At 50.8% G+C, this 25,225-nt stretch overlaps 1 protein-coding gene across 1 annotated transcript; it reads left to right on the top strand.

The window, feature by feature from the left end:
* The first annotated feature begins 271 nt into the window (after window positions 1–271).
* aamp (angio-associated, migratory cell protein) lies at window positions 272–24,243 on the top strand. Its single transcript, XM_067986956.1, has 11 exons — window positions 272–493; window positions 2,405–2,539; window positions 2,987–3,106; window positions 5,048–5,187; window positions 5,768–5,912; window positions 7,717–7,800; window positions 11,489–11,604; window positions 13,209–13,321; window positions 15,204–15,294; window positions 16,888–17,042; window positions 24,017–24,243. Exons 1-11 carry the CDS (start codon window positions 394–396, stop codon window positions 24,090–24,092), a joined length of 1,275 nt encoding a protein of 424 aa, XP_067843057.1. The 5' UTR covers window positions 272–393; the 3' UTR covers window positions 24,093–24,243.
* Window positions 24,244–25,225: the final 982 nt, after the last annotated feature.

Genomic DNA, 25,225 nt, shown 5'->3' with positions numbered 1-25,225 from the left:
CCTCGTAAACACCCGTTAAAAGTGGGTTATGAAGCGGGAACTCGGGTCTTATTCCGCTGCAAACTGCAGGCAGTGACTGTCGGAGAGCTGGAGATCGCGCGGGGCGAGTGCAGGGACTGTGCGGGGGGAGAGTTCGCCGCGCTGACAGCGACTACAACTCCCAGAAATCCAGGCGCGCCGTGTGGTCCCGCCTCCTCCTGACGGCGATTGGCTGCCGATAGTGACGGCATCCAAACCCCCGCCGTTGAGTGGCTGCTGAAGGTGCCAGTCAGCCGCCTGTTTCCGGTGAGTGGGCTGGGCCTTGAGCGGGCGCTTGGCGCCGTGTGAACCGGTTACCGGGCGGAGTAACCGGCGGCGCGGGGGGGAGACCGGGTTAGTGTGACCGAGGTGAAGATGGCGGAGCAGGAGCAGGAGCCGGCACCCCAGCTGGAGCTGCACGAAGGCGAGGAGATCGTGGAAGTGATCGAGCTGAACGAGAGTGAAGCGGGTGCAGGTAAAGTGGGGAGTCGGGCCCGGGGGTACAGAGAGGGGGGGAGGGGGGGGAGGGACGGGGGGGGCGCTGAAACAGTCCGAGGGGTCTGGAGAGTGAAGACCCCCTCCCCGGGGTCAACCCCCCCCCTCCCCGGGGTCAACCCCCCCCCCTCCCCGGGGTCAACCCCCCCCCCCCCTCCCCGGGGTCAACCCCCCCCCCCCCTCCCTGGGGTCAACCCCTCCCTGGGGTCACCCCCCCCCCCCTCCCCGGGGTCAACCCCCCCTCTCGGTCTCACCCCCTCTCTCTATCTGGGGTCACCCCCCCACCCCCCACCCCCTTTTTCTCTTATCTGGGGTCACTCCCCCCCCCCCCCCTCCCCAACCCCTTTTTCTCTCTCTCTTTGTGATCACCACCCCCTCCCCACTTCCAGGAATTACTTCTGAGGACATACCTGCCAGCCAATTCCCTACAGCAGAGCCAATGGTTTATAGTGGTGTTGGCTGAGGGTTGAATGATGGCTGGGACACGGGGAGAGCTCCGCTGCTCCTCGAATAGTGCCACAGAATCTATAACATCCGCCTGGACTGGCAAATGGCGCCTCAGTTTAACATCTCATCCAAAAGACGGCACCTCTGACAGTGCAGCATTCCCTCAGTACTGGCACTGGGTGTGTCTGCCTGGATTATGGTCTCAAGATTGTGGAGTGGGGACTTGAACCTACGACCTTCTGACTCAGAGGCGAGAGTGCTACCCACTGAGCAAGCTGAGGCCCTTATTGTGAAAATATAGAGTGTTTCACAGTGTTGCCTTTGATTGTTAGGTTAGTTTTCATGAAATAAGGAAAATAGCTGCCAGAGCTGATGGCATCAAATACAGTGTGTAGTTCTAGTTTAATAAAGATGAGAAAGACTTGCATTTCTATCGCACCTTTCACAACCTCAGGACGTCCCAAAGCGCTTTACAACCAATGAAGTACTTTTTGGAGTGTGGTCACTGTTATAATGTAGGAAACGTGGCAGCCAATTTGCACACAGCAAAATGATAATGACTTGATAATCTGTTTTAGTGATGTTAGTTGAAGGATAAATATTAGCCAGGATACTGGGGGAACTCCCTGTTCATCTTCGAAAAGTGGCCATGGGATCTATTACATCCACCTGAGGGGGCAGACGGGACCTCGTTGTTACGTCTCATTCGAAAGACGACACCTCTGACGGTGCAGTGCGCCCTCGGTCCTGCCCCTTGACGGTGCAGCGCGCCCTCGGGTCCTGCCCCTCTGACGGTGCAGCGCGCCCTCGGTCCTGCCCCTCTGACGGTGCAGCGCGCCCTCGGTCCTGCCCCTCTGACGGTGCAGCGCGCCCCTCGGTCCTGCCCCTCTGACGGTGCAGCGCGCCCTCGGTCCCTGCCCCTCTGACGGTGCAGCGCGCCCTCGGTCCTGCCCCTCTGACGGTGCAGCGCGCCCTCGGTCCTGACCCTCTGACGGTGCAGCGCGCCCTCGGTCCTGCCCCTCTGACGGTGCAGCGCGCCCTCGGTCCTGACCCTCGAGTGTCAGCTTATGTCATGGGCTCAAGTCCCTGGAGTTGGTCTTGAACCCACAACCTTCTGACTCTGAGGCGAGAGGTGATACCACTGAGCCACAGCTGAATCTCGCGTACGTCCTGTCCAGGTGATTATTATCAGCAATGGTAAGTATTGAAGCTAATTTTCTAACAGCTTGCACTGCTATCTCATCAGGTTGCGGACGTATCTCAGTCTTCCCCGACAGCCGGCCTGCGCGACGGTAACAGGTGGTGCTTGCCCCTGTATTGACCGGAGAGGATTGGCGTGGGCTGACTGAGGCGGTGATCTGTTGAGATGTGTCTCTGATCGTGGAGACATGAAGCAGCCTCTCTGACCTGCTGTAATTTTTTTTAATTCCCCCCCCCCCCCCAGATGACATAGCGAACGAGGTGGAGTCGGTGGAGCTGGATAAAGAGGAAGATGATGGGGGATGGGATGACGATGATGACGATGAGACCATGGAGGTGGTGCGAGACGACAGCGATCTGACTTTCTGCAGACACACAAGTAACTGGAACTGGGTCACTTGGGGTTGCCTGGGGAAGTGGGGGGGCTCAGGAAAATGGGGGAAGGGTGCAAAAGGGTATCGGGGTCCCTGATGACACAGTTAATGAATCTGTCGCTCTGATAGCGAGCCATGCAGACCAGGAGGTCCCGGGTTCCATTGATGGGCTGCATTCAGCACACTTGCCTCAGCACCCCTCGGTCAATCCACCAGGATTCCTGCTCCTATTCGTTATCCAGTGGCTCCTCCCTGTGTGCTGGATACCGGGTGATGCCCTTCGGAGTTGAATAGACGACTGACACCCATGTCCGGGCTCGCACTTGAATAGTGTCCTTGGACCCGAGTCCCGACGAGAGACAGTGCTTTCATGGGAGGGGAGTGGTGGCTCAAACGGAACTGTATCAGTCGTAGTGACCTGCTGGTGAATGACGTGCCCTTGCTCTTTCTAGAGGCTGTATTCTGCTTGAGTTTGGACCCTAAGAGCAACTCACTGGCCGTGACCGGTGGGGAGGACGATAGGGCCTTTGTGTGGAGGTTGAGTGATGGGGAAGTGCTGCTGGAATGTACAGGTAAGTCGTTCACACAGATTACAGACGGGCTTACACCTCGTTGCTCTGGGGTGGTGCCATGTGAGATGAGATGCCACCTCACAGTTTGTAATGTATTTATCACCTACCCTGCTTGATGGTTTGTACAAGCAGCTGAATATTTCATTGTGCCCAGAACAACATATACAAATAAATATTAGGTGGCAGCCGTGCCTCAGTGGTAGCACGCGCCTCTGAATCAGACGGTCGTGGGTTCAAGTCCCACTCCAGAGACTTGAGCACAAAACCCAGGCTGACACTCCCGGTGCAGTAAAGGAGGGAGTGCTGCACTGTCGGAGGTGCCGTCTTTTGGATGAGAAGTTAAACTGAGGCCCCGTCTGCCCCCTCAGGTGGACGTAAAAGATCCCACGGTCACTATTTGTAGAGGAGCAGGGGAGTTCTCCCCGGTGGCCTGGCCAATATTTATCCCTCAACCAACATCAGTAAAACAGACTATCTGGTCATTATCAAGTTGCTCTTTGTGGGATCTTGCTGTGCACAAATTGGCTGCCGCGTTTAGATATGATTACTGGGACTGCTATCGAGCTGGATAAAAGACATCGAGATTTATTCTTTCTCGTCTTGCGGCTGATAACACAAAATATAATCAATAAAAGTAGGCTGTTCAATATTAAAAAATTGCAGGGTAGCAAGTTTCTTTCATCTTTAATATCCAACATTACAACAGTGACTATGCTTCAAAAGTCCTCCATTGGCTGTAAAGCGCTTTGGGACGTCCTGAGGTTGTGAAAGGCACTTTATAAATGGGAGTTCTTCCTTTATATTTAAAATCTTGTGTCTGCCCACATTTCCTGTCAACTTTTGCCTTTATAAATTTCTAAGTCCACGTTATCATGGAATTGCTTATTTAAACCTGTCATTCTGTAATAACAGCTGACAAGTTTGCATAGGCAGCTCTCATTATAAATGTGAATTTAAGAATTGATAGTGGAAATATAAAAACAAGGACATTATAACTTAAAGATGGGGACTGAATTCTGTCTTCATGCCCTGGTCCAATGATCCCCTGTCCTCTAACCCCCCTCCCCCCTCCTCCCCCCCTCCCCCCCCTCCCCCCTCCTCCCCCCTCCCCCACTTCACCTGAAGGACACATTTGGTCCTGACTCCCCCCACCTGCAATGTCACGGGGGTCGGGGGGTGACTAACTTCTAAATGATTGAGAATGGATTGGATTCCTGCGATTGGTCAGATTGTGTGAAGTTTAATCTTCAGTTATTTGCGGTTAAGCCTCTTTCACCTGAATGAGGTGGTTTTGGAAAGTTAAGTTTAATGAGGTGACTTTTTTTCTGAAAAGATTCTGGAAGCTTCTAGAGATTGGTTTTCAGGCCCTTCACCATATACACAAGTTGGAGGATGATGAAAGATGACTGGACATAACCCGTATTGAGTCACGATTGAAACTGACTGCTCTCAGACTCCGGCGTATTTAGTTCTACGTGAAACAGATTACATCTTTGAAATTCAAAAAAAATGAAAGATTTGACCTGAAAGCACTCTGGTGCTGCTTTGGACTCTGCCAGTTGCTGTAACCGCGGGCCCTCTGGAATTTACTATTTTTGTTCCTCGCAGTCAGTATTGTTGGACAGGAGTATTACCACCAGGGCCGGTCAGACGCTGGCCTGGGCTTCAGGAGTGGGGGGGGGAGGCCAGGGTTTGTACTCCTGATACCCACCCAGTGAGTCCTGCTGGAAACTCTGGGCGGATGGATGTTGGTTGAGGACAGGATCTGGCTCGACGAAGCAGCCCTCCGTTGTTGAATAGCCTGCCTGTTCTCACGGTCGAGGCTCATGCTCGCAGAGTGGCTCTTGGGGCGAGGCTCCAGAGACCTGCCATCGCCAGCACTGATAGCTGAGGTCTTGGCGTGATGCTCGTTGACCTGGAATTCATTTCCCTCTCGTTTAGGCCACAAAGATTCAGTCATCTCTGCCTCCTTCAGTCACGATTCTACTATGGTTGCCACGGGAGACATGAGCGGCCTAATCAAAGTCTGGAGAGTTGAAACCAAGGAAGAAATCTGGTCATTCGAAGTCGGCGACCTGCAGGTGAGGACAGCGACCGTGCTCAGAGTAACGGACCGACTGTCGCTGGGCTGGAAAGGGTAACTTCAGCTCCAGGCTCGGAGGGAATATCTGACCCACAGCAGGAAGAGACCAAGGGGCATTTGGGCAGAAACACAGCCCACAACAGTGGAGGGAGCTTTACTCTGTATCGAACCCGTGCTGTACCTGCCCTGGGAGTGTTTGATGGGACAGTGTAGAGGGAGCTTTACTCTGTATCTAATCCTTGCTGTACCTGCCCTGGGAGTGTTTGATGCGACAGTGTAGAGGGAGCTTTACTCTGTATCTAACCCGTGCTGTACCTGCCCTGGGAGTGATTGATGGGACAGTGTAGAGGGAACTTTACTCTGTATAACATTAGAGTCCAATACTGGTGGGTAAAGATCTGTCACTATATAACACTGGGGTAGTTTGAAGGGATAAGTTAAGTGAATAGCATAACATTATTGTGTATTTTCTGAGTGGGATTGATTTTTTTTTTGCATATTGAGTCCCACTGCAGTAAATGACGCTGGTGAGGTTGGTTAGAATGATGTTCCTTGATGTTCTTGCTCTCTGTGTACAGTGGGTGGAGTGGCACCCCTGTGCCCATGTGCTGCTGGCTGGCACGGATGAGGGGAGCTGTTGGATGTGGAAAATCCCCAGCGGAGAATGCAAAACCTTCCAGGGCACAGGCTGCCAAGCGACTTGCGGCAAGATCCTCCCTGATGGTAAGGACTTGGGGGTGGGGAGAAGGGCAAGGGGTGGGGAGGGCGAGGGGCAGGTCGGGAGGACGAGGGGGTGGGTGGCGGGGCAAGGAGTGGGCGGGATGAGGGGGTGGGAGGCTTTGCACTTCCTCTGATGTAGACCCTGAACTCGGGATTGTTTTTACTGAATCAGAAGTAGTGATTTAAACCCGGACCAGGTGCTGGTCTTTAGGGCCCAATCTGTGGTCAGTGCAGGAACCACAAATTGCTAACATACTCGGCCTGATTAGTGAGATCCTTTCCCTCCTCTCTGCTCCTTCCGGGTGCTGACCTCTTGGTCATAGAACTATACCATAACATGGTTACCCGAGGGTAACACGGCTACGTGTCCATTCGTCGTGTGCGACCCCCCGGGCGCTGGCGGGATGATCAACAGTGGGAGCCGTCGTATCCGAGCCTGGTCCTGTTTACACGCTATCAGAAGCGGAGACCCTGACTCTTTTTGCTTCTCTCCTCCTCCCGGGCCACTGAGGCCAATCGTGGTTGCTGCTATGGGCTGAGATTGTCTAAATCACCGCTGACCGGGGTCCAATCCTGGGAGCTTCCTGGCCTGGTACGGCTCAGCTACTCGCTGCCATAAAGTGGAGTCGCACCTCCGCGGCCGGTCGGGTGATCGGTAGCAGAGGCAGGTCGGCCTGCACTAGTGCAGCACCCTGTCGATCATTGACCGGCCTGCCTGACTCATTAATAGGTCGACCCCGCCAGGTCCCGTCACTGGAAGCTCAGCGGTTTCCCCAATTGGCTCCCAATAATCCTGCTAACCAGAAACCCTACTGGCTAGATTGGACCAGGAATGGGAAGGTTTCCAGCGTATGATGGCAAGTTGTGAGCTTTAAGCTGGATAAACTAGCGCAGTGCCCTTTGCTCGTATTTGGGTGGGGGTGAGGGAGGGTGTCTCCTAAAGCTTGCCGGTGCCAACCTGCGCCTAAGCTCTCTGTCTCTGGGTAAGTGGAGTGTGTTCCCACTGGAGGAGAACGTATGTGTAGTTCATATCAGACACACGGAAACTGTACCTGTGTGAAATCAATGGAATGAAAGGCGGGCGGGTTCCATGAGTGGTAGGTGATCTGGTCTGACATTATCATCCAGGGATTGATGTACCATGGCTGGGAGACACTCCCAGGTAAGCTGGAATTGATGCACCGTGGCTGGGAGACACTCCCAGGTAAGCTGGAATTGTTGTATCGTTGCTAGGAGACTCTTCCAGGTAAGCTGGAATTGATGCACCGTGGCTGGGAGACACTCCCAGGTAAGCTGGAATTGATGTACCGTGGCTGGGAGACACTCCCAGGTAAGCTGGAATTGATGTACCGTGGCTGGGAGACACTCCCAGGTAAGCTGGAATTGATGTACCGTGGCTGGGAGACACTCCCAGGTACGCTGGAATTGTTGTATCGTTGCTAGGAGACTCTTCCAGGTAAGCTGGAATTGATGCACCGTGGCTGGGAGACACTCGCAGGTACGCTGGAATTGTTGTATCGTTGCTAGGAGACTCTTCCAGGTAAGCTGGAATTGATGTACCGTTGCTAGGAGACACTCCCAGGTAAGCTGGAATTGATGTACCGTGGCTGGGAGACTCTCCCAGGTAAGTGGGAATTGATGTATCTTTGCTGGGACACTCACAAGTAAGCAGGAATTGATGTATCGTGGCTGGGAGACTCTCCCAGGTAAAAAAAGGTTTCACAGGTGTGAGGGCAATTGTAAAAATAAGCAACTGGAGATTTTCTGTCCTGAATTCTTGGTAAAATTTCCAGTTTTATGTTCCCAGGTAAGCGAGCGGTCGTTGGCTATGAAGATGGGACAGTGAGGGTCTGGGATCTGAAGCAAGCGTCACCTCTTCACACTGTCAAGGGTAATGTAGCCAGAGAGAACTGACCAGTGAGTAGGTCATTTCTGTTGTTTAAACCTTGCGCGTCGGTGCTAATCGAGTATAGCATGGTCATTAAAAACAAGGCGCAGAGTAATGACCCCGACCTGCGCACTCTGACCCCGATGATGACGACAGTGGCCTGATTGGCACAGTTGTTGCACCCAACCTTCCCCCAATCATTGAAATGTTCCCCCCGCGCTCCCCAAACTTCCGAACTCAACAACAACTTGCACTTATACAGTGCCGTTAACGAATGGGAAAACGTCCCAAGGCAGCTGAAAGCACGGCCGCCAACGGTGGAGTGAAGGAAGTGGGGGATGCACAAGAGGCCAGAGTCGGAGGGATGTAGGGCTGGAGGAGGTTATAGAGCGAAGGATGGGCGACACCATGGAGGGGTTTGAACACACTGATGAAAACTTCAAAATCGAGATGTTGGACCAATGTAGGTCAGTGAGCGCAGGACGTAACGGAGACCCCCTGTATATTGCTGGTGTACTCCAGCTCCCTCATATCACTCGGGTGACCTCAATTAGCCCTGACCCCCACATCTCACATGTTCACGGCACAGTGTACAGCAGTCGCAGGCTGTAAATATGTGAGCCTCTTTTTTTCCCTCCCTCCCCCAACTTTTCAGACAGTGGCAAGAGTGCGCACACAACTAGACATACAAGGGCCAACTGCCACCTTCTGACAGAGCTGTGATACAGGACCAGCAAGCTTTACTTTCCTTGGTGTCTGCCAGGATCTGCTCTGTCTATGTTGACTGGGCTGTAGATTAAAGTGTCATTTTAATGGAGAAACCAAGGTGGGGCGATGAGGCAACACTCGGAACATAGGGATTGCTGAACGATGAAAGGACCTTGGTCCATCTAGTTCGCCATCTATCACCCTGGCCGTCCCATGATACAATGATAATGGAGTTATTAACTAATCATTGCCATCAATCTCTATCAATGAGTCTCCAACAGACCCAGACATGAGGTGAGGAAAACCCCCAGTGGTGGAGAGCTTTGGGAACCAGAGGTCCAAAGTCACCTGCTCCTCCCGAGCCTGTTACACTCACCACACGTCAGGTCTCAAATTACTCATGTACTGGATCCCAAAAGCACTTAAGTTTGAAAAGAATGAAATGTTGGTTGGTGGGGGTAGAAGGAGGAATCAGGTAGCGATGATTCGGTGGCACCAATCTTGGGTTTTGAAAGCCTGTGGATTGTAAAAAGAGGAGACTGAGGGAGGGGAGGAGTCCCACAGTTTTGAGGGGAGAGTGAGGGAGGGGAGGAGTCCCACAGTTTTGAGGAGAGACTGAGGGAGGGGAGGAGTCCCACGGTTTTGCGGGGAGACTGAGGGAGGGGAGGAGTCCCACGGTTTTGAGGGGAGAGTGAGGGAGGGGAGGAGTCCCACAGTTTGAGGGGAGACTGAGGGAGGGGAGGAGTCCCACAGTTTGAGGGGAGACTGAGGGAGGGGAGGAGTCCCACAGTTTTGAGGAGAGACTGAGGGAGGGGAGGAGTCCCACAGTTTTGAGGGGAGAGTGAGGGAGGGGAGGAGTCCCACAGTTTTGAGGAGAGACTGAGGGAGGGGAGGAGTCCCACGGTTTTGCGGGGAGACTGAGGGAGGGGAGGAGTCCCACGGTTTTGAGGGGAGACTGAGGGAGGGGAGGAGTCCCACGGTTTTGAGGGGAGACTGAGGGAGGGGAGGAGTCCCACGGTTTTGAGGGGAGACTGAGGGAGGGGAGGAGTCCCACGGTTTTGAGGGGAGACTGAGGGAGGGGAGGAGTCCCACGGTTTTGAGGGGAGACTGAGGGAGGGGAGGAGTCCCACGGTTTTGAGGAGAGACTGAGGGAGGGGAGGAGTCCCACAGTTCTGAGGTGCTGGAAAAGAATGAGTCAGTAGGAGGTTGAAAGAAAGGGATGGGGAATTTGGAGTGCAATTCACAAGTCTTGGAGGGACCTGGGCTTTATAAAAGAATTCAGTTTGTTGAGAGAATAAATGTTACGCACAAATGAAGAAACCAAGTTTGAAACATACAAAATTCTTACAGGGTTTGACAGGGTTGATGCTGGGAGGATGTTTCCCCTGGCTGGGGAGTTAGAACCAGGGGTCACAGTCTCGGAATAAGGGGTCGGCCATTTAGGACTGAGATGAGGAGAAATTTCTTCACTCAGAGGGTGGTGAATCTTTGGAATTCTCTACCCCAGAGTGTTGTGAAGGCTCAGTCATTGGGTACATTCAAAACAGAGATCGATAGATTTCTAGATATTAAAGGAATCAAGGGATATGAGGACGGTGCAGGAAAATGGCGTTGAGGTAGAAGAACAGCCATGATCTTGTTGAATGGCGGAGCAGGCTCGAGGGGGCGGATGGCCCACTCCTGCTCCTATTTCTTATGTTCTTATGTTGGAAGTGGCTTTAGTGATGGAGGACATGAGGGAGTTCAGTTTGCTCCACACGAGTCTGTTAAAGTGCTGGCTCCGTCCTTCAGGATTGCGCCAGCGTGTCCGAAATCGCTGCCGTCAGGGCTTTGTGTTTGGCGGTTCCATCAGACAGTGTGTGCCTTAGACCATGGTTTCAGCGATTTCTGCCGCCTTGCTATGTCTGAAAGAGCAAGGTATCTGTGTCCAACACACACACGGGACCCAAGATTGCAAACTGCCCGTAAGTAAACACTTCAAAACATCAATGTTGGAACATCAAACTATGTATGTTTACAAAACAATACAATTATAACATTGAAAATCACATCACAAATGGCTCCATTCTGCTATGTTCCCAGCAAAGTAGAGGCACAGAGTTATCTAGGAGTGCAGACACGTGTATTAAACAGTAGGATTTGGAGATGGGAAAGCCATTTAAATGGGATTCTGGATTCGAAGCATTGTTTATTCCTGTTAATTCAAAGTTTTTTTTTTACGCTTAAAAATATTGAATAATTCAAACAAAGTGATTTAAATGAAACAGCATGACAGCTTTTATATAGACCCCGACACGTCGAAAGAGCAGGAGGTAAAGGAAGATAAATGGAGCAGACATTAAGCGGTCAGAGGCTTTCACTGCAGCCTCGCGACGTGTCACTGCTGTCTCGCCATTCCACTGCCTTTAATTCTGGGCTGTGGTTTTTAAATCGAGAAACCCAGGCGAAAGGCCGAGGCCCACAGCCCAGGACCACCAGGGATGAAGAGAGTGAGATGCAAGATATTTGGCATAGTGATTAAGTTGAGGCTAAGCTTGGGTGTTAAAAGTCTGTAGACTAATTGGAGGAGGGTGACGACTGAGGGGGGCGATGAGCCCCACAGTTTTCAGGTCCTGGCAAAAAGATAGGTTGAAGTGGGAGTCTCTATTTCAACGCAGGGAGGAGGAAGAAGAGTGTGTAGGAGGGGGGGGATCTGGAGCTTCGGAGGAACAAGAGGAAAGTTCAAAGGGGCACAGTCCACAGTGATGTTGATAAAGCGGAGAGGAAGGAGGGGTTGGAGTTGGCGGCTAGAGGTGGGAGTATTTCTTGTACCCTGTGTTGTTCCGATATTTGTATTTACATTGCTCTGTGATGTGATTCATTCTGATTCCCTCCTGCCCTCTGCTTTGCTCCTGAAGGAGACGTGGTCCGGTGGGAGGCAGTTGCCCTCCGGTGCCTTGCCCGAGTATAGCGTGACTCCTGTACTTTGTGCCTCTGTCTCTAGGTCAGGACTGTCACCAGGGGCCCCTGACCTGCGTCGCCTCTAATGATGACGGGAGCCTGGTGCTGACCGGCTCTGTCGACTGCACGGCCAAACTCCTCAACCCGCTCACAGGCAAGGTAATCGGACTAATCCTGAGTCTGTACTCACCCCGCGGAGCTCTACCAGAACATTCTCTCTTCCTCTTTCAAGGTTGGATGAAGGTTTTAAAGTATCCCTCCCTCTCCCCCTCCGACAGTGCAGTGAGTTGAATTAGACTGTGTATTAAGATGGGCTGAAACCCCCTATTACACACGTGGGCCGTTTCTTCCTTTTCATTAACGCAGCTACTGTTTTTTTTTTTGTCCAAACTTTCTCATTTAAAATATCCAAGAACAAGGAGATACAAACCCAGTAACCAGAAGAACCTGTGGAAGAAAGAACTTTATCACATCTTCAGGACCTGGCAAAGCTTGTCACAGCCAATTAATTACTTTTGAAACGCAGCCACCGTTGCTGTGTAGAAAATGTGGCAGCCAATTTGTACACGGCAAGATCCACAAAGAGTCTCACTCGGCCCCTGGTCTGTGAGGGAGTCTCAGTGATCATGAAGCTCACGTACTCTGTAACTATTAGCGGCCCCTCCCTAAACCAAGGACGTTGTGACCAATTGTGCCGCCTGTGTTGGTGCCTGAGCTCAAACTGGCCAACTCAGCACAGACCAGGCACGAAACCTGGAACCTGCTCGTCTGTCTGCCTCGCTGCACTGAGCGCCACCTTTCCCCAGTGGGCTATCAGCTGAACTGACTGTACAGTGAGTTAGACGTACATTTTGATTTAATTTTCAATCCCTTTTGATGGGAGTTGCGTACATTACACTAACGCCATCTCTACTTGTCCGCTGCGTTTGTTCTTGAATATGCAGTGATATTTGAAGGCAGCAGGTGGTGCTGGCCTGGGTCATTGCTGAATGCGTTTGGTAAGTGCTGCAGTGGAGCCAAGTCAGATTGTTTGAGGGAGAGAGGGGTGGTTATTGGTGGGGGGAGGGTGTTCCTGCCTGTTAAATTTGGGATTGGTTCGAAACTCTCAAACTTGTTCACTGTAAATTTCCTGCTACGTAGATAAGTTAAGATATCTGTATGCGTCTCAACAGCGACAACTTGCTCTTTAATGCCAAAACACCCCAAGGAGCTTCATAGAGAGGCAAGGGGAGAAAATAGACGACGGGCCAAAGGAGGCGATATTAGGAGGGGTGACTAAAAGCTTGGCTAAAGAGATGGGTTTTTAAGGATGGCCTTGGAGGTGGAGAGTGAGGTACAGGGGCGGAGAGGTTTAGGGAGGGAATTCCAGAGCCCCTCTTGCTTCATGTGTTGGTTTTCCAGCTTGTCCATGTGATTGGGGCCTGCACCCAGACAGAGCAGTCAAATGGCCTGGTGCTCTGAGGGGGGAGGCCCGAGTCCTGGAGATGCTGCACTGGGAGCGTCGGCCTGGATTATGAGCTCAAGCCTCTGGAGTGGGGCTTGAACCCACGACCTCTGACTCCGAGGTGAGAGTGAGACGGGTTGTTTAGCTCTGTCTTTGTTTCTCTTCTCACTCTGGTTCTCTGTCTACTTCCCCTTGTCTTTGGTCGTTAGGCGTCTGATATCTCCTGCCCTCGTGAGGTGCCTGGGTGTGCCCATCCGTCTTAATCTTGTCGCTATCTTAGAATTCCCTTCACACTAACTGATTGTGTCTTTCCCTACAGGTAGTTGGTGTGTTTTCAGTCCAAAACAGCACAAAAGAACGTGTGGCGAAAGAGGAAATGGAACATTCCGAATCCCACTCAAATTCCGTGGAATCTGTGGGATTCTGTAGGGTGTAAGTGGAGTTTCAAAGTCCAGTCTAACCTTCCTCTGTGCCAGATGTTGTACCTGATTCGTTCGTAGGATGTGGGCATCGCTGGCGAGGCCGGCATTTATTGCCCATCCCTAATTGCCCTCGAGAAGGTGGTGGTGAGCCGCCTTCTTGAACCGCTGCAGTCCGTGTGGTGAAGGTTCTCCCACAGTGCTGTTGGGAAGGGAGTTCCAGGATTTTGATCCAGCGACGATGAAGGAACGGCGATATATTTCCAAGTTGGGATGGTGTGTGACTTGGAGGGGAACGTGCAGGTGGTGTTGTTCCCATGTGCCTGCTGCTCTTGTCCTTCTAAGTGGTAGAGGTCGCGGGTTTGGGAGGCGCTGTCGAAGAAGCCTTGGCGAGTTGCTGCAGTACATCCTGTGGATGGTACACACTGCAGCCACAGTGTGCCAGTGGTGAAGGGAGTGAATGTTTAGGGTGGTGGATGGGGTGCCAATCAAGCGGGCTGCTTTGTCCTGGATGGTGTTGAGCTTCTTGAGTGTTGTTGGAGCTGCACTCATCCAGGCAAGTGGAGAGTATTCCATCACACTCCTGACTTGTGCCTTGTAGATGGTGGAAAGGCTTTGGGGAGTCAGGAGGTGAGTCACTCGCTACAGAATACCCAGCCTCTGACCTGCTCTCGTAGCCACAGTATTTATATGGCTGGTCCAGTTAAGTTTCTGGTCAATGGTGACCCTCCAGGATGTTGATGGTGGGGGATTTGGCGATGGTAATGCCGTTGAATGTCAAGGGGAGATGGTTAGACTCTCTCTTGTTGGATTATTGATCGTGTTTGGTTCCATTGATTAGTTACTGAACATTCGGTTCCACCGGCCAGTTGTCGGGGACAAAGAGCATGAGTGAATTGTTTACATTTCTTTTATGTTAAAATGTAATTTAAGTGTGTATTTTAGTTATTTGGGGTTAATAATGCTGCGATCCCTCGCTGACATTTAAGTATCTTTATTAGTGCCGTATTTCAGTGTTGCACTGAGAGATCCAGGTGTAGGGGATCGTTCAGCTGGGGGAGTCTGGGGTTTCTCTGGATATCCAGCAGTGTAAGTGTTAATTGAGGATGCCTGTTGGATTGAACTGCAAGGTGATTGACTGTGCTCCCTTTGTTAATGTATAAAGCGCCAATCTGTCAGTGAAGGGGTTAATTAGATTTTCCTGGGCTTGCTGCTGTTCTCACAGTGAATAGCAGGCTGAGTAATGGACTGTTGTATATACAGTTGTTATCTTGTCTCCTGTGTGCGTTGCTGGTCTGTCTATTGTAAAGTAAACGCTGGGAAACGGGGGCCCTCATCTCCGCGATCCTGGAGTGTGGCTGAATAAGGACTGGTTTTCCAAACCCACTGCCCCTCGTCTCCTGAAGGTGCAGCTGACCAGTTGTGGGTATAATGGGCACCTGCAGCCTGCCGATAATTCAACCAACTTGGCCGCTGTTCATGTGTGAGTCCAGACGGTGATTGTCATCAGGCTATTCGGCCATGTGAGGGTGTTACAGCTAAGCCTGATCTCATCCACACGTGGTCTTCCCAGCAGGAGATGCTGGCTGGCGATCAGGGGGTGTGAATCCTGCCTGACTTTCTCCGCCCCCCCCCCCACACCTTGCTCACCCAGGGTGCTGGGGTTAATTGTTAGGAACTCTCTTCCTAACAGCACTGTGGGAGAACCTTCACCACACGGACTGCAGCGGTTCAAGAAGGCGGCTCACCACCACCTTCTCAAGGGGCAACTGGGGATGGGCAATAAATGCCGGCCTCGCCAGCGACGCCCACATCCCCAGAATGAATTTTTTTTTAAAAATCACGTCTGGAATTATCTTTTAACTTTAAATTGTTCCTTTGCTTGGTTTCTGCAGGTTTCCATTGATTGCCGTCGGCTATTTGGACGGAACCATAGGGATCTGGGATGTTCCGTCGCAGACCCTACGACACAAATGGCAGCTTCAGGTAGGCGACCCTGCAGATGCTGGATCTCCCCTTCAGATGCTGGATCGCCCCTTCCCCTTGTCGGCCTCACCTTACTGGGCAAACTCTCTATCTCTGTGTTCGGTGCTTCTTGTGGGCTCCAATCTGCTTCCGGATCTCTGTGTCGGTTCCCGCGTAGCTGGTGGGAGGTGCTAGAGAACATCTCGACCCCGCCAACCCCCTCCCACCCGCCAACCCCCTCCCACCCGCCAATCCCCAGTTAAACTGAGCTACGTGCTGAATTTCTGATCCCTGAGTTATTTGTGCTGATTGAGGGGAGAGCTGTTGGTGTTGGAGACGGTCACAGCTCTGGCACCCAGGAGGGGCCTTTACTGGGATCCTATTCTGGTCGACTGACCGCCGTGTGTTGCTCTCCTACTTTTAACCTGTTCGTCAGGGGATGGTCTCTGTTTTGGGTTCGAACCTGGCAGCTACTGGTTCAGTATCACGGTCCATCCCATAAACGCTGAAAGAGAAGCTTCGATCGAGGGAACCCGGGCGTGGGCAGGTGGAAGGGTTCGATCGAGGGACCCCGGGTGTGGGCAGGTGGAAGGGTTCGATCGAGGGACCCCGGGCGAGGGCAGGTGGAAGGGTTCGATCGAGGGACCCCGGGTGTGGGCAGGTGGAAGGGTTTGATCGAGGGACCCCGGGTGTGGGCAGGTGGAAGGGTTCGATCGAGGGACCCCGGGCGTGGGCAGGTGGAAGGGTTCGATCGAGGGACCCCGGGCGTGGGCAGATGGAAGGGTTCGATCGAGGGACCCTGGGTGTGGGCAGGTGGAAGGGTTCGATCGAGGGACCCCGGGTGTGGGCAGGTGGAAGGGTTCGATCGAGGGACCGTGGGTGTGGGCAGGTGGAAGGGTTCGATCGAGGGACCCCGGGTGTGGGCAGGTGGAAGGGTTCGATCGAGGGACCCTGGGTGTGGGCAGATGGAAGGGTTCGATCGAGGGACCCTGGGTGTGGGCAGGTGGAAGGGTTCGATCGAGGGACCCCGGGTGTGGGCAGGTGGAAGGGTTCGATCGAGGGACCCCGGGTGTGGGCAGGTGGAAGGGTTCGATCGAGGGACCCCGGGTGTGGGCAGGTGGAAGGGTTCGATCGAGGGACCCCGGGTGTGGGCAGGTGGAAGGGTTCGATCGAGGGACCCCGGGTGTGGGCAGGTGGAAGGGTTCGATCGAGGGACCCCGGGTGTGGGCAGGTGGAAGGGTTCGATCGAGGGACCCTGGGTGTGGGCAGGTGGAAGGGTTCGATCGAGGGACCCCGGGTGTGGGCAGGTGGAAGGGTTCGATCGAGGGACCCCGGGTGTGGGCAGGTGGAAGGGTTCGATCGAGGGACCCCGGGTGTGGGCAGGTGGAAGGGTTCGATCGAGGGACCCCGGGTGTGGGCAGGTGGAAGGGTTCGATCGAGGGACCCCGGGTGTGGGCAGGTGGAAGGGTTCGATCGAGGGACCCCGGGTGTGGGCAGGTGGAAGGGTTCGATCGAGGGACTCCGGGTGTGGGCAGGTGGAAGGGTTCGATTGAGGCCGTGGCGGTCTGTACGATTCGCGGGATAGCCTCTCTGACCGCTTCTTCCATCTTTCAGGCCGGGATCGTGCAGCTGCTGTGGGAGGACCACTCGCCCATTATATACACAGGGAGCCTCGACGGAGCTGTGCGCATCTGGGACGCCCGATCGGGAAACATGGAGAGTGAATGCTATGGCCACGCAGCTGAAATCCTGGACTTTGTGGTGAACAAGTGAGTGTCTGTGTCTCTGTTTCAGCCCTTTTATCACTAGATGACTAGAACAGTGAGGACTGGGAAAGACCCAATACAGACCATCTCACCGGTCCCAAGATTCAAGGCATCCTGTCACACACACTTGCTCTCTCACCCCTTAATAACTTCTTTCACCAAAACATGGTAGTATCGTGGTTATGTTACTGAACTAGTAATCTAGCGAATGAGAGTTCAAATCCCTCCATGGGCAGTATTTTGAATTTGAATTCAGTTTTTAAAAAAATCTGGAAATAAAAAGCTGGTCTCAGTAAAAGTGACCATGAAGCTGTCGGATTGTCGTAAAAACCCATCTGGTTTCACTAATGTCCTTTAGGGAAGGAAACCTGCTGTCCTTACCCGGCCTGGGCCTATATGTGACTCCAGCGTGGTTGACTCTTAACTGAAGTAGCCCCTCAGTTGTACCAATCCACCCAGCGGTTCAAGAAGGCGGCCCACCACCACCTTCTCAGGGCAGCGAGGGACGGGCAATAAATGCAGGCCTTGCCAGCGACGCCCACGTCCCGAGAATGACTTTAAAAAGCTATCCAGCTCCCACTAGAATTTATAGGAACGGGAGTAGGCCATTCAGCCCCTCAAGCGTGCTCCACCGTTCAGTTAGACCCTGCAGCAGTTGCTTCATATCCCGATACTCTCGCCTAACACAAATCAATTGATCCCAGTCTTGAAAGCTCCGGTTGTCTGTTGCACACATTCCCCGCCTCTGTGCGAGCTCGCTGAATCCAAATCCGTTCACCTGAGCCCGTGGCTGCGTTTTGTCGTGTGCCCCGTAGAATCTTGCAACCTTCTATAAATGTGGAGCCTCCACGTTTCCCGCAGCTAGGAGCGGGGACACTCAGTCAGTCGTGCTGCCGTGTCAGTCTTCGCTGCCTGGACGTGAGGCTGCTACTGAGGGAATGCTTCAAAAGGCTGAAGTTTGGCGAGAAAGCAGAAACCATTAGAGCTTTCAGAAAGGAAATGGATAAATATTTGAAAGGGCATGGGGAAAGGGTAGGGGAATGGGAGTAAGTGGGTAGCTCTGTCAGAGAGCCGACACAGGCATGATGGGCCGAATGGCTTCCTTTGGGCTGTAAAGTTCCAAGATTCATTCATTTCTTTTAGTGGCAGCTCGGCTCAGTGTGTAGCACTCTCGCCTCTGGGCAGAATGTTACGCGCTCAAGCCCCACCCCAGAACTGGAGCTCGCAATCCAGGCTGACACTCCGTTGCATGTCGGGGTTGGTGGGGGGCGGGGTATGATAGAGATCCCCTGTCACTGTTGGAAGAAGAGCAGGGAGTTCTCCTGGTGTCCTGGTCAACATATGAGGAGAGGTTGAGTAGATTGGGACTCTACTCATTGGAGTTCAGAAGAATGAGAGGCGATCTTATTGAAACATATAAGATTGTGAAGGGGCTTGATCGGGTGGATGCGGTAAGGATGTTCCCAAGGATGGGTGAAACTAGAACCAGGGGGCATAATCTTAGAATAAGGGGCTGCTCTTTCAAAACTGAGATGAGGAGAAACTTCTTCACTCAGAGGGTAGTAGGTCTGTGGAATTTGCTGCCCCAGGAAGCTGTGGAAGCTACATCATTAAATAAATTTAAAACAGAAATAGACAGTTTCCTAGAAGTAAAGGGAATTAGGGGTTACAGGGAGCGGGCAGGAAATTGGACATGTATTTAGATTTGAGGTTAGGATCAGATCAGCCATGATCTTATTGAATGGCGGAGCAAGCTCGAGGGGCCGATTGGCCTACTCCTGCTCCTATTTCTTATGTTCTTATATAAATCACAGGATAGGCCTCCAAGGCCCTGGTCTTTCCCCACAGCCCTGCAAATTTTTCCTTTTCAAGTATTTATCCAATTCCCTTTTGAAAGTTATGATTGAATCTGCTTCCACCGCCCTTTCAGGCAGCGCATTCCAGATCATAACAACTCGCTGCGTAAAACATTTTCTCATCTCCCCCACCGCAGTTCTTTTGAGAATTACCTTAAATGTGTTCCCTCTGGTTACCGAACCTCCTGCCACTGGAAACAGTTTCTCTTTATTTACTCTGTCAAAAGTCCTCATGATTTTGAACACCTCTATTAAATCTCCCCTTAACCTTTTCTGTTCTAAGGAGAACAACCCCAGCTTCTCCAGTCTCTCCACATAACTGAAGTCCCTCATCCCTGGTACCATTCTAGTAAATCTCCTCTGTACCCTCTCTAACCCCTTGACATCCTTCCTATAGTGCGGTGCACTGAATTGGACACAATTCTCCAGCTGAGGCCTATCCTGTGATTTATATAAGAACATAAGAAATAGGAGCAGGAGTAGGCCAATCGGCCCCTCGAGCCTGCTCCGCCATTCAATAAGATCATGGCTGATCTGATCCTAACCTCAAATCTAAATTCATGTCCAATTTTCAATGAACCGCCACAGGCACGATGGGCCGAATGGCCTCTTTCTGTCCTGTATTATTCTATTTCTCCCTCACCCACTATTACCAAAGGAAAGAAACACTTTTTATGGGAGGTTCAGGCACAGAACAACAGCTCCAGTCTGTACTCCACAAACACATTCATTGTCTGCGACTAACGTGTTTAACTAACGAGTTTTTTGATGAGGTAACAGAGAGGGTCGATGAGGGCAATGCAGTTGATGTGATGTATATGGACTTTCAAAAGGCTTTTGATAAAGTGCTGCAAAATATTCTTGTCAGCAAAGTTGTAGCCCATGGAATAAAAGGGGCAGTGGCAGCATGGATACGAAATTGGCTAAGTGACAGGAAACAGAGAGTAGTGGTGAACGGTTATGTTTCGGACTGGAGGGAGGTGTACAGGGGTGTTCCCCAGGGGTCGGTGCTGGGACCACTGCTTTTCTTGATATATATTAATGACTTGGACTTGGGTGTACAGGGCACAATTTCAACATTTGCAGATGACACAAAACTTGGAAGTGTAGTAAACAGTGAGGAGGATAGTGATAGACTTCAAGAGGATATAGACAGGCTGGTGGAATGGGTGGACACGTAGCAGATGAAATTTAAAGCAGAAAAGTGCGAAGTTACACATTTTGGCAGGGAGAAGGAGGAGAGGCAATATAAATGGTACAATTCTAAAGGGAGTGCAGGAACAGAGAAATCTGGGGGTATATGTACACAAATCTTTGAAGGTGGCAGGACAGGTTGAGAAAGTGGTTAAAAAAGCATACGGGATCCTGGGCTTTATAAATGGAGGCATAGAGTACAAAAGTATGGAAGTTATGTTGAACCTTTATGAATCATAGAATCATAGAAAGTTACAGCCTGGAAGGAGGCCATTTGGCCCATCGAGTCCGTGCCGGCTCTATGCAAGAGCAATCCAGCTAGTCCCATTCCCCCGCCCTTTCCCTGTAACCTTGCAGATCTTTTCCTTTCAAGCACTTGTCTAATTCCCTTTTGAAGGTCATGATTGAATCTGCCTCCACCATCCCCCCTTGCAGTGCATTCCAGATCATAACCACTCGCTGCGTAAAATAGTTCTCCCTCATGTCACCTTTGGTTCTTTTGCCAATTCCCTTAAATCTATGTCCTCTGGTTCTTGACCCTTCCGCCAATGGGAACAGTTTCTCTCTATCTACTCTGTCTAGACCCTTCATGATTTTGGATACCTCTATCAAATCTCCTCGCAACCGTCTCTGTTCCAAGGAGAACAACCCCAGCTTCTCCAGTCTATCCATGTAACTAAAGTCCCTCATCCCTGGAATCATTCTAGTAAATCTCTTCTGCACCCTCTCTAAGGCCTTCACATCTTTCCTAAAGTGCGATGCCCAGAACTGGACACCATACTCCAGTTGTGGTCGAACCAGTGTTTTATAAAGGTTCATCATGACTTCCTTGCTTTTGTCTTCTATGCCTCTATTTATAAAGCCCAGGATCCCGTATGCTTTTTTAACCGCTTTCTCAACCTGCCCTGCCACTTTCAACGATTTGTGCACGTATACCCCCAGATCTCTCTGTTCCTGTACCCCTTTTAGAGTTGTGCCCTCCAGTTTATATTGCCTCTCCGTGTTCTTCCTACCGAAGTGTATCACTTCACATTTTTCTGCATTAAATTTCATCTGCCACGTGTCTGCCCATGCCACCAGCCTGTCTATATCACCTTGAAGTCTATCACTATCCTCCTCACTGTTTACTACACCTCCCAAGTTTTGTATCATCTGCAAATGTTGAAATTGTGCCCAGTACACCCAAGTCCAAGTCATTAATATATATCAAGAAAAGCAGTGGTCCCAGCACTGTCCCCTGGGGAACACCACTGTACACCTCCCTCCAGTCCGAAAAACAACCGTTCACCACTACACTGTTTCCTGTCACTTAGCCAGTTTTGTATCCATGCTGCCACTGCCCCTTTTATTCCATGGGCTTCAATGTTGATGATAAGCCTATCGTGCGGCACTTTTGAAAGTCCATATGCACCACATCAACCGCATTGCCCTCATCTACCCTCTCTGTTACCTCATCAGTAAACTCTAGTTAATTAAACACGATTTGCCTTTAACAAATCCGTGCTGGCTTTCCTTAATTAATCCACACTTGTCCAAGTGACTGTTAATTCTGTCCCGGATTATAGTTTCTAAAAGTTTCCCCACCCCCGAGGTTAAACTGACTGGCCTGTAGTTGCTGGGTTTATCCTTACACCCTTTTTTGAACAAGGGTGTAACATTTGCAATTCTCCAGTCCTCTGGAACCACCCCCGTATCTAAGGATGTTTGGAAGATTATGGCCAGTACCTCCACAATTTCCACCCTTACTTCCCTCAGCAACCTCGGATGCATCCCGTCGGACTGGGTGACTTATCTACTTTAAGTACAGCCAGCCTTTCTCGTACCTCTTCTTTATCAATTTTTAGCCCATCCAGTATCTCAACTAGATCTTTCTTTACTGAGACTCTAGCAGCATCTTCTCCCTTGGTAAAGACAGATGCAAAGTACTCATTTAGTACCTCGGCCATACCCTCTGCCTCCCTGAGTAGATCTCCTTTTTGGTGTCTGATTGGCCCCACCCCTCCTCTTACTACCCGTTTACTGTTTACATGCCTATAGATGACTTTTGGATTCCCTTTTTATGTTTGCTGCCAGTCTATTCTCATACTCTCTCTTTGCCCCTCTTATTTCCTTTTTCACTTCCCCTCTGAACTTTCTATATTCAGCCTGGTTCTCACTTGTATTATCAACCTGACGTCTGTCATACGCCCCTTTTTTCTGCTTCATCTTACTCTCTATCTCTTTTGTCATCCAGGAAGCTCTGGGTTTAATTGCTCTGCCTTTCTCCCTCGTGGGAATGTGCCTAGACTGTACCCGAACCATCTCCTCTTTAAAGGCCTCCTATTGTTCATTTACAGTTTTGCCTGCCAATCTTTGATTCCAATTTACCCGGGCCAGATCTGGCACAATTCTAAAAGGGGTACAGGAACAGAGATCTGGGGGTATATGTGCACAAATAGTTTAAAGTGGCAGGGCAGCTTGAGAAAGTGGTTAAAAAGCATACGGGATCCTGGGCTTTATAAATAGAGGCATTGAGTACAAAAGTGAGGAAGTCATGTTGAACATTTATAAAACACTGGTTCGGCCACAACTGGAGAATTATGTTCAGTTCTGGGCATCGCAATTTAGGAAGGATGTGAAGGCCTTAGAGAGGGTGCAGAAGAGATTTACTAGAATGATTCCAGGGATGAGGGACTTTAGTTACGTGGATAGACTGGAGAAGCTGGGATTGTTCTCCTTGGAACAGAGATGGTTGAGAGGAGATTTGATCGAGGTGTTCAAAATCATGAAGGGTCTGGACAGAGTAGATAGAGAGAAACTGTTCCCATTGGCGGAAGGGTCAAGAAACAGAGGACGTAGATTTAAGGTGATTGGCAAAAGAATCAAAGGTAACACGAGGAAAAACGTTTTTACACAGCGAGTGGTTATGATCTGGAATGCACTGCCTGAGGGGGTGGTGGAGGCAGATTCAATCATGGCCTTCAAAAGGGAACTGGATAAGTACTTGAAAGGAAAAGAATTGCAGGGCTACGGGGTTAGGGCGGGGGAGTGGGACTAGCTGGATTGCTCGTGCATGGATCCGGCACGGACTCGATGGCTGAATGGCCTCCTTCTGTGCTGTAACCTTTCTATGATCCTATACCAGAACTGAGAGGTTTATACCTATCAGGAAATATTGAACAGGCTGGGGCTTTTTTCTCTAGAAAAGAGAAGACTGAGGGGTGACCTGATAGAGGTCTTTAAGATTATGAAAGGGTTTGATAGGGTAATCATAGAGAAGATGTTTCCACTTCCAGGAGAGACCAGAACTAGAGGCCATAAATATAAAATAGTCACTAATAAATCCAATAGGGAATTCAGGAGAAACTTCTTTACCCAGAGAGTGGTGAGAATGTGGAACTCGCTCCCACAAGGAGTAGTTGAGGCGAATAGTGTAGATGCATTTAAGGGGAAGCTAGATAAACACATGAGAGAGAAAGGAATAGAAGGGTATGCTGATAGGGTGAGATGAAGTCAGGAGAGAGGAGGCTCGTGTGGAGCATAAACACCAGCACGGACCTGTTGGGCCGAATGGCCTGTTTCTGTGCTGTACGTTCTATTTAATTCTATGTAATAAAGGCCAACGTTCCATTCGCCTTTTTGATTATTTTTTGGACCTGTCCACTAGCTTTTAATGATTTTCATTCACAGACACAAACCCCTTTGCTCCTCCACAGCTCCTGGTCTCTCACCACGAAGAAAATATCCCCATTCGTCTTTCTTGGATCCAAAGTGGACGACCTCACAACTTCCCCACGTTGAACTCGATCTAACACATTAACCCATCTTTGTTTTCCAGCTGCTGCTCGGTCCTGCTGTGTATTCCGAGCACTTTCTGTTTTTTAGTTTGTATTTCACACGTTCCCAAATTTTTCTTGACTTAAATCCGTGTGTTGTTTTCCCCGACAGGGAGGCATCGGTGATCGTCACCGCCTCAGGAGACCGGACAGCAAAAGTCTTCTACCTACAGCGGCCGGATCGGTAGAACGAGCTTTGCCTCTTTCAGTCCCCCTCTCCCCGCGCCTCACGGTCTCGGTTGCTGCAGCACCATGTGTCACCTGAATTGTGCTGGGAAACAGGGACCTCCTTTTGGATTGTGACTTTTTTAAAAAAAAAAATAAAATGTTTGAATTTTTTGCTTTTAGTTTTAAAAAAGAAAAGTGAGTGTTGGGACTGAGGCAGGAATGAAATGGTTTTTCAGACTTTGAAAGTCTTTCCCGAGCAGCTGACGGACTGGTCTTGGTGTAGTTGCTGTCGGAGGCTGGATTCTACATCCCCCACGCTGGGATTCTCAGCACTTGTGGACGCAGGCAGACAGACAGAAAGAACTTGCATTTCTGGAGTGTCACTCACAACCTCGGGACGTCCCAAAGTTTGGCCAGGACACCGGGGAGAACTCCCCCTGCTGTTCTTCGAATAGCGGCCATGGGATCTTTTACATTTGACCTGAGCGGGCAGACGGGGCCTCGGTTTAACTTCTCATCCGAAAGACGGCACCTTCGCCAGTGCAGCACTCCCTCGGTACTGCCGCTGGGAGTGTCGGCGTAGATGATGGGGATCGAGTCTCTAGTGGGACTTGAACCCATGACCTTCTGACTCAGAGGCAAGGGTGCTGCCCACTGCTGACGCATGTAGGGAAAACAGTCACTGCATTCAGCTCTTTATTTTACCATAAACCACACGAGCAAATCATGAAATGTTTTCCAAACCCGGAGATAAATTCCAATTCACTTCAACCCGCCTGAGACTTCGGTTTATGTTTTATTTGTTCATTTCTCTCAAAGCTAACTTTCATTTAATACATTTTTTTTTTACTGCTGCTCTGAGTTCGACCATCTATTTAGACCGTATAGAATTAGTGGGTTAACTGGATTGCCAGCCTAGATTATGGGCTCAAGTCTCTGGAGTGGGGCTTGAACCCACAACCTTCCGGCTCAGGAGAGTATGCTACCCACTGAGCCATGGCTGACACCTAATGGTACAGAGTGGCTTTGAATTTGATTTTGTTGCACAGTAACCTCTACAGACAGGCCTGCCTTGCAATTCCCAAATTCCCCACATTCCCAGTGAGGTGGGGTGGGTTTTACAAGTCCCAGCTCTGAGTTACTGAGTTTGAGC

Source organism: Heptranchias perlo, chromosome 7, assembly GCF_035084215.1.
Source record: "Heptranchias perlo isolate sHepPer1 chromosome 7, sHepPer1.hap1, whole genome shotgun sequence".
Lineage (NCBI taxonomy): Eukaryota > Metazoa > Chordata > Chondrichthyes > Hexanchiformes > Hexanchidae > Heptranchias > Heptranchias perlo.
Note: the sequence above shows the minus strand (reverse complement) of the source record. Positions and strands in the feature narration are given on the sequence as shown.